The 12836-nt window shown below is 52.8% G+C and overlaps 1 protein-coding gene across 1 annotated transcript in view; it reads left to right on the top strand.

The window, feature by feature from the left end:
* The window catches only part of LOC142069109 (butyrophilin subfamily 1 member A1-like), a 29020-nt gene extending 16671 nt beyond the window's left edge, over window positions 1-12349 (top strand). The window contains exon 5 of the mRNA XM_075119487.1: window positions 11040-12349. Within this exon, the coding sequence (XP_074975588.1) occupies window positions 11040-11554 (515 nt within the window). The 3' untranslated portion in view covers window positions 11555-12349. The remainder of the gene's footprint in view (window positions 1-11039) is intronic.
* Window positions 12350-12836: the final 487 nt, after the last annotated feature.

Below are 12836 nucleotides of genomic sequence, written 5' to 3'. Positions count from 1 at the left end.
TCTCTGGATCTATCGATCTCTCACCCTTCCGCCAGGTGGAGTCGGCAGCACCAAGGACTGGGTGCAGTGTCAAGGGTTCCTCTTAGCAATACAAAACAGAAAAACCTTGAGACCCCACCCAATAATCTGGGCAAATTTAACTCCAGAGCCTTTTTAAGGCTCTATAATGGCCCCTTTAAGGCTTATAGCGGCACAGCCGTACCCCTGCAGCTGCCCTGCAATGGGCTCTCCCGTGTAGCCGCTCTATGCCGACCTCCCACCAGCATAATTTAACCCCCCCCAACGAGCGGCAGTAGCTATGTCGGTGGGAGAGTGTCTCCCGCCAACATAGCACTGTCCACACCGGTGCTTTTGTCGGTGAAACTTTTGTCAGTCGGGGGCCTGCTTTCTTCTTTCCCTGACTGACAAAAGTTTTACTGACAAAAGTGCTAGTTTATGCACAGGATAAGAGACAAAACTGCCCACTCACCCGCCCTGAGTACAACAAAAGAAAACTTTTATTACAAGGCAAAGGGAACCCAGCATTGTTTTGGGAAAACACCACAGCCATGATTCGAAAGCATGTAACCCTAAGCAAACCCCCACCCCACAGTACATTGGGCAGTGTTCTTTGCCTCAGTTTCCCACCTTGCCGTTTGAAAATCCAATGAGCGAATGACCTGTAACACACCACTCCCCTCTCCCGCCGCTGCAGCCCACTCACAGGTGGTTGTTCTTAATCAGCCAAGACCCAGAGTTCAGAGGTGACCTCACATGGCTTCACCTCCCACCCCTGAAAGGCGTCTGTGTGTGTGGGGGGGTGGGGGGCATTGAGCAACACGTCCGCTGCTGCTTCCACCTCTGCAACTGGCTTGCTGCTGCTGCTGTCGCTGTCACCACTGGCCATCGGTGCCGACAGTCCTGCAGCACCCAGGGGGAAAAGTTTGTGGGTGCTCTGCACCCACCCGCAGCCAAGTTCCCCCCTCCCACCAGCGCATCTCACCCATTGAGGGCCTCGCTGACCAACTCTTCCCCCTCCCTCCCAGTGCCTGCTGCCTGCCGCAAAACAACTGTTTCACGGCACTCAGAATTCTCTGGGAAGAAGGGGGAGGAGGCGGGGAAAAGGCGAGGTGGGGACGGGGTCTTCGGGAAGGGAGTGGAATGAGGTGGGGCGGGGGCGGAGCAGGGGTGGGGACCTGGGGCAGGGGTGGAATGGGGGGGTGGAGCAGGGGTGGGAAGAGGTGGGGTAAGGGTTTGGGGGAAGGGGTGGAGTGGGGGCGAGGCCTGGGGTGGAGCAGGGGGTCGAGCACCCACCGGCCAGAGGGGAAGTCGGCACCTAGGCCCCTGGCTGCTCACTGCCTCCCATCCCTGAAAAAGGGTGAGGGACATCGAGCAACGCCTCTGCTGCCACTCCTGCCTCTGGAACTGGCTCGCGGCGGCTGCTGTCTCTGCCCCGCTGGCTGATGCCTCTGCCGCGGGTTCTGCTGGTTTCTCTGCTGCTGTTCCCTCTGCCACCGCTCAGCTCCACTGGGGTTATCACGGCTGCTGCTGGCCACCCACTGCCACTTCCGCAATGGCGCCTTCTGAGGTTCCCCGACCTGCCCAGGGGCTCCAGCAGGCCGTGTCTCCTGCTGCGTCTCCAGGCTGTTCCCTGCAGCCCTGTCCCCACACCAGGTCTGCGACTTGGCCCCAGGCCTCCTCATCACTGGTTTCAGCTCTTGCAACCACTGAACTGAAACAAGGGCTCTCCATGGAGTCTAATCAGCTCTGGCTTTCAACACGGGAGAGGGGAGGAGAGGGTCAAATGGTACCTAGGCCTCTCGAAGGGGAATTCATAGCATCAGGCAGGAACGCCTGTCCCCACCCCCTCTGATTTTCACTGGGCTTTGGCATCTCTGCCCCCTGTTTAGCCAGTGAGTTTTAATTCAGGGTGTGACTGTGACACACCCAGGGTACAATCCAGAGTAATGGGTAGCTGTGTCAGTCCCACCCTGCAACCTGGGTGCCCTGTACAACGCTCTGCCTCTGTAGCCTCCTACCTGGACGACTCACAAACAGCCTCCAGTGGGGCTGGATTCTTTAATTGACTTGCAGATTAACACCAAGGCCTTAGACTGGCATCAGAAGGGGACTGGGAGCCAGTGAAGGGACTGGAACATGGGCCTGATGGGTTCACTGTGGCCTAAGCCCTGGAGAAGGCCGGCAGCTGCATTCGGTACCAGCTGGAGCCTTCACACTCAGCTGTAGATTCAGTGATCTACAGCCTGGTGGTGGCAGAGGCAGGGATCACTGTGGCCAGATTCTTGCCCACAGGATGATGCAGAGTTTCCCAGTGAGCTGAGATGTTTAGACACTGATGCTACCTGGTCAACTAGGCCTAGGGAAGGGTCACATGGGACCTGAGTCTTTGCATCTCGACTTTGGTGAATGGGGGCTGTACAAATTCCCAGGAATGAAGGGGAGAGTCTTATCTAGTTCTACAAAATGTGTCTCAGCTTCTGAATCACTTTGCTCTTGCTTGGGTTCAGCTTAAGCCAGCTGCTCTTCATCCCAGAGCCCTGGTGTTCCTGCTTTTGTAAATCCTTGAAAATAGTCAGTTACTGTTGGACACTTAACTCTAGTGTGGCCACATGGTTAGTAAAACCATGAATGAAATGTTTGGTGTTTAGGGGCCAGGCGTTCATATCATGAAAACACTCCTTTAAATCTCCATTAACTAGAAATCTTCTTAAATAATTTGTATTTCCATCTGTTTGCTTTATTTCATTTCTTTAGGGAAACATCTTGGAGAAATCAGTAAATTCAATTTTTCTCCACATAGAACCTTTTCCATTAAGTTGTTTGCTGTTTTATTATTTATGATGATCATTATTAAAGAGAGATCAATTTGAGTATCACATGAAATATCAGGGATAATGTATTGATAATTATTCAGTATGTGGGTAAGAGAAAACCAGAAAGAAAATGTTCTTTGAAATAAGAAAAGGAGTACTTGTGGCACCTTAGAGACTAACCAATTTATTAGAGCATAAGCTTTCGTGAGCTACAGCTCACTTCCTCAGATGCATATCGTGGAAACTGCAGCAGGCTTTATATATACACAGAGAATATGAAACAATACCTACTCCCACCCCACTGTCCTGCTGGTAATAGCTTATCTAAAGTGATCATCAGGTGGGCCATTTCCAGCACAAATCCAGGTTTTCTCACCCTCCACCCCCCCCCCACAAATTCACTCTCCTGCTGGTGATAGCCCATCCAAAGTGACAACTCTTTACACAATGTGCATGACAATCAAGTTGGGCTATTTCCTGCACAAATCCAGGTTTTCTCACATCCCCCCCCACCCCCATACACACACAAACTCACTCTCCTGCTGGTAATAGCTCATCCAAACTGACCACTCTTCAAGTTTAAATCCAAGTTAAACCAGAACATCTGCGGGAGGGGGGGGGTAGGAAAAAACAAGAGGAAACAGGCTACCTTGCATAATGACTTAGCCACTCCCAGTCTCTATTTAAGCCTAAATTAATAGTATCCAATTTGCAAATGAATTCCAATTCAGCAGTTTCTCGCTGGAGTCTGGATTTGAAGTTTTTTTGTTTTAAGATAGCGACCTTCATGTCTGTGATTGCGTGACCAGAGAGATTGAAGTGTTCTCCGACTGGTTTATGAATGTTATAATTCTTGACATCTGATTTGTGTCCATTTATTCTTTTACGTAGAGACTGTCCAGTTTGACCAATGTATATGGCAGAGGGGCATTGCTGGCACATGATGGCATATATCACACTGGTGGATGTGCAGGTGAACGAGCCTCTGATAGTGTGGCTGATGTTATTAGGCCCTGTGATGGTGTCCCCTGAATAGATATGTGGGCACAATTGGCAACGGGCTTTGTTGCAAGGATAAGTTCCTGGGTTAGTGGTTCTGTTGTGTGGTATGTGGTTGTTGGTGAGTATTTGCTTCAGGTTACGGGGCTGTCTGTAGGCAAGGACTGGCCTGTCTCCCAAGATTTGTGAGAGTGTTGGGTCATCCTTTAGGATAGGTTGTAGAACTTGAAGAGTGGTCAGTTTGGATGAGCTATTACCAGCAGGAGAGTGAGTTTGTGTGTGTATGGGGGTGGGGGATGTGAGAAAACCTGGATTTGTGCAGGAAATAGCCCAACTTGATTGTCATGCACATTGTGTAAAGAGTTGTCACTTTGGATGGGCTATCACCAGCAGGAGAGTGAATTTGTGGGGGGGGGTGGAGGGTGAGAAAACCTGGATTTGTGCTGGAAATGGCCTACCTGATGATCACTTTAGATAAGCTATTACCAGCAGGACAGTGGGGTGGGAGGAGGTATTGTTTCATATTCTCTGTGTATATATAAAGCCTGCTCCAGTTTCCACGATATGCATCTGAGGAAGTGAGCTGTAGCTCACGAAAGCTTATGCTCTAATAAATTGGTTAGTCTCTTAAGGTGCCACAAGTACTCCTTTTCTTTTTGCGAATACAGACTAACACGGCTGTTACTCTGAAACCGTTCTTTGAAATGTATCTTCTCGGAGGCTGAAATCCACATGGTGCTGAAGGCACCGTGACATGGGGGACCAGGAGGACTCTGTGCCCTCAAATGTCCTCTTGCCTCATCTGACAAGTAAATAATTTGGTCCAATGTGGATCTTGTGTGTAATTATATTGGAGGAGGAGTTGTTCATTTTTTCATTGAATGTTAAAAGGAAACTGCGATGAGATTAAGCCTGATCAGTTTCACCCCAACTGGTTCTATGAAAAGTGAGACATGATGTTCAACTTTCACAAAACTCAGACAACCGTATATCCATGAGAAAAATGCTCCTAATAATAATTTATATTTATTTCTGTTTTTTAGGGAACCGTGATACACAAATCAGTAAGTGTTGTGCCCTTTTCTCCAACAAGGAAAACTTTGTACTAATTTGTCTCCTCGTGTTTTATTTTTTAAATGAGAAAAACATGAAAGCCCTGATGCTGCACCACGAATATCAGTTAGAGCTGTGCCTCTGATTTCAACGAGTGTAGGATCCAACGCTAAATGCACAAGTCACATCACTAAAAGAATAATGTTGATAATTTTAGGGTGCAATATTACATTCCGTGCACTCCTAAAGCTCCCAGCAAAGTGAATGGGAACATGGAATATGCAAGGAATCGGCATTGGGCTCTAAGGGTAGCTTTTTAAAGGTATTTGGACACCTAATGCCAATTGAAATCAGTGGGAGTTAGGAACCTAAATACTTTTAAAAATCTGGCCCTAATTCTCTAGGGAATTCAGAAATTTCAATACTGTAAATCCATGCAGATAATCAGTTATTTTTTGATACTTTACTCTAGCGTAGACACAAAATGAGCCCAAGTGTCTACACCACAATTTTACAGGCCCCCACCCCATGTCTTGTGAGCCTGGTTAGCTGCCATGGGTCAATTGGGGGTATTCAGTTGCTGTGTAGCCACACCCTATGGGACTTTGCAGGTGCTCTGTTCCCTGCCTGTGGGTTGGAAAGGGACTCTTCTCCCCAGACCTCAGTAGTTTCCCTGCCCATTGCCTGGATGAATGGGTTTGAGAGGGACAGGCTGCATGATGGGAGGCTGGGGCTGATTCCATCCTGGAAGAGATGCACTTAATTAGTGTGTATTTGTTTCTGATTCTTTGTTACCTAGATGATCTTCAACGTGAACTTGGTGAGTGTTTCTATTTCTCGAATGCAGCCTTTTCCGTGGTGTTGAAACTATCTCTGGATCTCTCGATCTCTCACCCTTCTGCCAGGTGGAGTCGGCAGCACCAAGGACTGCGTGCACTGTCAAGGGTTCCTCTTAGCAATACAAAACAGAAAAACCTTGAAACCCCACCCAATAATCTGGGCACATTTCACTCCTGAGCCTTTTTAAGGCTCTACAATGGCCCCTTTAAGGCTTATAGCGGCACAGCCGTACCCCTGCAGCTGCCCTACAATGGGCTCTCCCGTGTAGCCGCTCTATGCCGACCTCCCACCAGCATAATTTAACCCCCCCCAACGAGCGGCAGTAGCTATGTCGGTGGGAGAGTGTCTCCCGCCAACATAGCACTGTCCACACCGGTGCTTTTGTCGGTGAAACTTTTGTCAATCAGGCGTGCTAGTGTAGATACAGGGTAAGAGACAAAACTTCCTACTCACCCGCCCTGAGTATAACAAAAGAAACTTTTATTACAAGGCAAAGGGAACCCAGCATTGTTTTGGGGAAACACCACAGCCATGATTCAAAAGCATGTTACCCGAAGCAAACACCGGTGGGCACAGTACATTGGGCAGTGTCCTTTGCCTCAGTTTCCCACCTTGCCGTGTGAAAATCCGATGAGCGAGTGACCTGTAACACACCACTCCCCTCTCCCGCCACTGCAGCCCACTCACAGGTGGTTGTTCTTAATCAGCCAAGACCCAGAGTTCAGAGGTGACCTCACATGGCTTCACCTCCCACCCCTGAATGGCGTCTGTGGGTGTGGGTGTGTGTGTGTGTGTGTGTTTGTGGTGGGGGGGCAGGGACATTGAGCAACATGTCCGCTGATCCGTCCACCTATGCAACTGGCTTGCTGCTGCTGCTCTCGCTGTTGCCACTGGCCATAGGTGCCGACAGCCCTGGAGCACCCACAAGGAAAAATTACCTGGTGCTCTGCACCCACCCACAGCCAAGGGCAAGGTGCCCACTGGCGGCCTCGCTGACCAACTCCTCCCCCTCCCTCCCAGTGCCTCCCACCTGCCGCAAAACAGCTGTTTCACAGCACTCAGGATGCTTTGGGAAAGAAGGGGAGGAGCGGGGATGTGACACGCTTGGGGGAGGAGGGGAAGAGGCAGGGTGGGGCCGGGGACTTCGGGAAGGGGGTGGAATGAGGTGGGGTGGGGGCGGAGCAGGGGCCTCTGTAGCCTCCTACCTGGACGGCTCACAAACAGCCTCCGCTGGGGCTGGATTCTTTAATTGATTTGCAGATTAAAACCAAGGCCTTAAACTGGCATCAGAAGGGGACTGGGAGTCAGTGAAGGGATTGGAACATGGGCCTGATGGGTTCACTGTGGCCTAAGCCCTGGAGAAGGCCGGCAGCTGCATTCGGTACCAGCTGGAGCCTTCACACTCAGCTGTAGATTCAGTGAGCGACAGTAACCCGGCCTGGCGGTGGCAGAGGCAGGGATCACTGGCCAGATTCCTGCCCCCAGGAAGAGGCAGAGTTTCCTAGGGCGGATTGGCGGGTAGCAATCGATTTATCGGGGGTTGATTTATCCCATCTAGTGTAGACGCGATAAATCAGTCCCCGAGCGCTCTCCCGTCAACTCCGGTTCTCCACCGCCGCGAGAGGCGCAAGCGGAGTCGACGGGGGAGCGGCAGCTATTGACTCGCCACCGTGAGGACACCGAAGTAAGTCGACCTGAATACGTCGACTTCAGCTACGCTATTCCCATAGCTGAAGTTGTGCATCTTAGGTCGATCTTCCCCGCACCCACCTCAGGGTAGCCCTGGGCCTAGTGAGCTGGGATGTTTAGACACTGATGCTACCTGGTCACCTAGTCTTTGCACCTCAACTTTGGTGAACGGGGTCTGTACAGATTCAATGAAATGAAGGGCAGAGTCTCATCTCGTTCTTCAAAATGTGTCCCTGCTTCTCAATCACTTTGCTCTTGCCCGGGTTCAGCTTAAGCCAGCTGCTCTTCATCCCAGAGCCCTGGTGTTGCTGCATTCACTCAGCTGAGTTCTCATCCCTCTCTCTGTGTTTGGTTTCAGACTGGAGAAGAAACATCGTCTGCCCAGGTAACTACAGCTCCTATTGCATCGATATCCAAAGCTTCCCTGCCCTGAGACTTCCAGTCCCCTTTTGTCATACAGTTAATATTTTACACGAGCTCTTTGGGGCAGGGATGGCTCTGTACTAAGGTGAAAAGACTCAAAGGTTTGTCTGGCCAACGTTGTGATTTTGGGTGCCCAAGGAGCTCTTTTGTGCCCACTGGAAGCTCAGAGGATTCTCAGCGAGATGCTGTTAGAGTCCCTGATGGGGCTGGAGGCTCAGGGAGGGAGGGGTAGACAAAGGGCTTAGCCAGGGCCAGGTTAATGTCTAGGCTGCTCATTTCAATTTTCAGAAGCCCTAACAGGGTTGCATGTGCCCAGACAGCTGCTGCTGCTGCTCTAGCCGTGGCACAGGTACATGGCAGCCAGCAGGGCTTAGCACATTCACTGCACACAGACCCCCATAGGTCACACACAGAGATACCGAGACCCCATCACACACTGACTGCAACCCCCCAGACACACGGCAGGATCCAAGCTGCATGAGAAGCCAGTAAGGGCACAGAGGGAGCCAGTGTGCGCTCTGGAATTCCTTGGGGAAGATGGGGCAGGAGAGGAGTGGTATGGGGAGGGGTGAGGTTAGGGAGTGGGAGAGGAATAGAGGGATGCACAGGGGATTTCGGGAGTGGTCCCTGTGAGGAATGATTCTTCTTCCAGGGGCCACAGCTGAGGTTGGCTAGTCAAGTCCAGTGAAGACTGTGAGGCGGTTCAGAGGGACCTCTCCCCCCCAGAGCTGTGTGAAAGGGAAACCTGGTGGGATACGAAGTGCACTGGTGATAAATGAACATATCATGGAGGGGAAAAAATTGAGCGACTCATTCACATTACAGGGTTTGAAAATAAGTGCATCAGCAGCTCAGGGCTTGGCCACACTGGCAGCTGTAGAGCGTTTTGGGTTAAACCCGCCTTCAGAGAGCGCAGTAGGGAAAGTGCCGCAGTCTGTCCACACTGAGAGCTGACAGCGCAGGGGCGTGGCCACATTGGCGGCGGCATTGGGAGCCGTGCATTATGGGCAGCTATCCCAGCATTCAAGTGGCTGCAGCGTGCTTTTCAAATGGGCGTGGGGTGGGGTGGAGTGTGTTGTGTGTATGTGGGGGGAGAGAGAGTGGGTTTTGGGGTGCTGAGAGTGTGTCAGCACGCTGTCTGTAAGTTCAGACCCCGCCTCTCTCTCCAGTTACTCAAAGCAAACAGTAGCTGTTTCTCCGAGCTGATAAGCAGCCGGGCCTCCAAAATGGAGCTTCGAAAGGGCCACTTCCGCATTCCAGCCGGAGTTCTCAACAAAGACAAGAGCGGTCACTTCAGTTAATGGGATGATGGGACGTTTCCGGAGGGCAGTCAGAGCGCTGTAACGTTACTCCTCGTCCACACTGACGCTGCAGAGTCTCACCCAATACGCAGCAAACTTTATCCCTGCCGGGGAGGTGGAGGACCAGCCGCGCTCTAGCCAGGGAGTCGGAGCGCTCTTCGTGGCTTGCCAGTGTGGACGGGGAGTGAGGGAGAGCGCTCTGGGCAGCTCCATTGCGCTATAACGTGCAGGTGTAGCCAAGGCCTCAGTCATGCAACCTGGAAATCACTGTGGCCAGCTTGACAAAACCCTCTGCTCACTGCGCAGCTCTGGGGAAAAGGTCAAACAAAATCTGAGAATCCATAAAAGGGGGATGGTGAACAACATGGAGATATTATACAGCCGTTATAGAAATCAGTGTTTTGCCCTCATCGGGAGTACTGTGTTGGGTACTTCTCACCCCACCTCAGAAAGGGTATCGAAGAAGAAAAGGGGGCTCAGAGAAAGGCAATGAGAATCAGCACGAGGAGAGATTGAGAAAACAGGGGATTTTTACCTTTAAAAGAGAGGCGCAAGAGGGGACATGATACAAGTACAGAATATTGCACAACCCCCCTGAACAGAAGATGATTTAAGTTGAAATGTAAAACACTTGGTAGTTAGGAAATGCTAGTTTTATGCTGCCCTGTACGCCCTTAATTCTCACCCCTTGTGCATCCATCCTGGGCAGTGAAAGAATGAGGCAGGGGTCCTGTGGCAAAAACAGTGTGTGATCATGTAATTGGAGATTGTATCATAAAACACACACACGGGACACCGGCTAATGGGCCAACCCCAGGGACACAATATGTTGCCAGAGAACAGCAGGGTAGCGGGAGTGGAGAAAGCAGCTTTACAGGTAATAACAGCAGAGGTGAAAGGAAGCCGATACGCCCTGCTACGGCCCTACTGGCAAGCCGCAGCGGTGAGTTATATGGGCTCGTGGCTCCAGCAATATTGAGGGCCCGGCTCCAGCAATGTTCGGGGCCAGGTCTCCCCCTGGCCCCAGCTCCCACCCCGCCCCCGTGCCCCCTCCGAGTGTCCCCTGTTCCCACCTTGTTGCCCCCCTTGCACCTCCCTGGGCCCCAGAGCAGAGTGTCCCTGTCTCTCCCCTGCAGCTCCTTGCTACCTCCCTGCATCATCTGCTGCCGCAGGGTCCTAGTGCCCCCATTTCACTAGTGGCAGGGCAGGCTGCCCTTCCCCTGCCCTTCCCGCTCAGACCCTTTCATTTCCCGGCTGGACCCTCCACCAGCACAGGCCATCCCTGCCTGCAGTCACCGCTCCTGCCCCATGCTGGGCAAGGGCTGAGTGAGTGAGGGGTGTGTGTGTCTGTTAATATGTGTCTGCTGAGTTAGTCTGGTCTTTGCCAGAGTCAGACGGGAAGATGAACCTCGTGCTCCTTCTCCCCCAGCATTCCCCTTGCTCTCACGTAGGCTGAGGGTGCAGGGATGGGAGGCATCTATTCTCTCCCCATAGCAATGCTCTCTCTCATCTGGGAACGTGGGGTTTAAGATGGGAAACTGCAGGGAGAGGTGAGGCGTGTCAGTGAGCACTCAGGAGAGGGAGCTCAGTTTCTCACCACTCTGTGGGGCCCCCATGACACCTGCGTCTCTAGTCCCCTCCCTGGAGAGATGTGGAGCAGGACAGGAAAGAGCCTGAGTCCCAGACCTGGCTCAAGTGACCCTTTGGCTGCATGGCTGGCCCATCTCTGCCCAGGGCGTGACTCTCCGCTGCACTGTGCTGACCTCTCAGAGCTGCTCCCCATTCAGAGCTGACGGGTAAATCCTGGAGGAAGGAGATTCCCTGAGTCACTCCCCAGCTGGGGCAGATTCTGTCACTGACGCCATCAAACCCTCCCCCAGGGCCGAGCTCTGCCCCTCACGCTCTGATTCTCTCTCCCCAGCGCATGTGACTCTGGATCCAGACACGGCTCATCCCGACCTTGTCCTGTCTAAGGGTGGGAAAAGTGTGAGATGGGGAGACACGCGGCAGCGGCTGCCCGACACCCCTGAGAGATTTGACTATTGGGAATGTGTGCTGGGCTGTGAGGGATTCACCTCGGGGAGACATTGCTGGGAGGTGGAGGTGGGGGGTTGGGGATCCTGGGCTGTGGGGGTGGCCAGAGAGTCTGTGGGGAGGAAGGGAGGGATCAGCCGTAGCCCTGAGGGGGGGATCTGGGCTGTGGAGCGGTGGGAGGGTCAGTTCCAGGCTCTCACCTCCCCTGTGACCCCCCTGACCCAGAGCCGGGTCCCCAGCAGGATCTGGGTTTGTCTGGACTGTGACCGGGGGCAGGTGACATTTATCGATGCTGGTGCCGAGGCCCCGATCTTCACTTTCCCGCCGGGCTCCGTCCCTGGGGAGAGAATCCGCCCCTGGCTCTGGGTGGGGCCGGGATCCCGGCTCCGACTGCGTCCCTGAGACCCACAGCAGAGGGGGAAACCGGAAATCAGCCTCTCTAGCCTCGTGGATCCTAGTCTCTATGACCTTGGAGGACTCCCATCTACCCAGCCCCTGGCCCCTCATCTCTATGGCCCCTGGAAGCTCCTCCCCCTCCCTCCCTGCAGTTCCAGGAGACAGAGGGGGAGGGGAAGGAACCCCTGGGGTGCAGGAGGGGCAGAGGGGCCCTGAGGGGCAGAGGCGGGCGCTGGGCAGGGGGCAGAACTAACAGCCGGGCTGGGGACAGGCAGAGGTGGGGGCTGGGCAGGGACCCAGCATGAATCAATCAGGGTTTTGGGAGAAGCTGGAAGCTCTGCAGCAGCTGGGCGCATTTTGTGCAGATCTGTGGGATTAGATCTCGGTGGGGCAGCAAGAGGGGAAGGCAGAAAATCAGGGGAAAGAAGGGAGCAGCCAAGGAGGATGATCTGTGGGAGGGAGGGGAGGAGAGTGGGAAAGACACAGGAAAATAAACAGGGATCACAAGTGAGGGCTAGAAAAATGCTGAGTAGAAAAGGAGAGTATGAAAGAAAAGGGAGAAGGAAAGGGAACCTGAGAGGGACAGAGGGATTTATGATGTGTTTCTGAAAGTGAGACTGTAACTCATTAATTCCCTATATTAATTCCTGGGCATTGGTGCTATTTTAGTGCCATTAAGCAAACTGCTCTGAGTAGCTGTGGATCTTCTTACAATATGCTGTGGTCATTAAACTCTGTCTTAGCTCCTTTTACTTTCCTGCTTTCCACCTACTTATTGTAAAATAAAAACACTACAAACAATTCTTGTTTCCTTCACCTTCATGTCCCAGCCGTAATTGTTGTGGGCAGCTCAAGAACGTGAGGTCCAACCTCAGGGCAGTTACAAAGCAGGGCACAAACCCCCCACTGGTTGTCTGTTCTGTATTTAGATTTCACTCACCAGGTATCAACTGTGAACCCCTCAAGCACTAAAACAGCCTTAACACGGGTGGCGGGTGAAGCTTCCCCTGGGGGAGGCTAGTTCCCTGTCCCACCTCTTGCAACCCCATTCCACCCCGGTGCCCCCCCCAGGCCCTGTCCCCACTTCACCGCAGGCCCTGCCCATGTGAGGGCAGCGTTGATAAGGGATGCAGCAAGGGGGGAGGGCTCTTGACGGGGAGGAGGGGTGAGGAAGGATGCGGAGCAGGTTGGGGGTCTTGCGGGCAGAGGATGGGTGAGAGGAGGGACATGGCAACGTGGGGATCTCACGGGGCGATGGAGTAGAGGAGGGACATGAGTGAGGTATGGG

The sequence above is a fragment of the Caretta caretta genome, chromosome 14 (genome assembly GCF_965140235.1).
Source record: "Caretta caretta isolate rCarCar2 chromosome 14, rCarCar1.hap1, whole genome shotgun sequence".
NCBI classification, from domain to species: domain Eukaryota; kingdom Metazoa; phylum Chordata; order Testudines; family Cheloniidae; genus Caretta; species Caretta caretta.
This window is presented reverse-complemented; position numbering and strand designations above follow the sequence as displayed.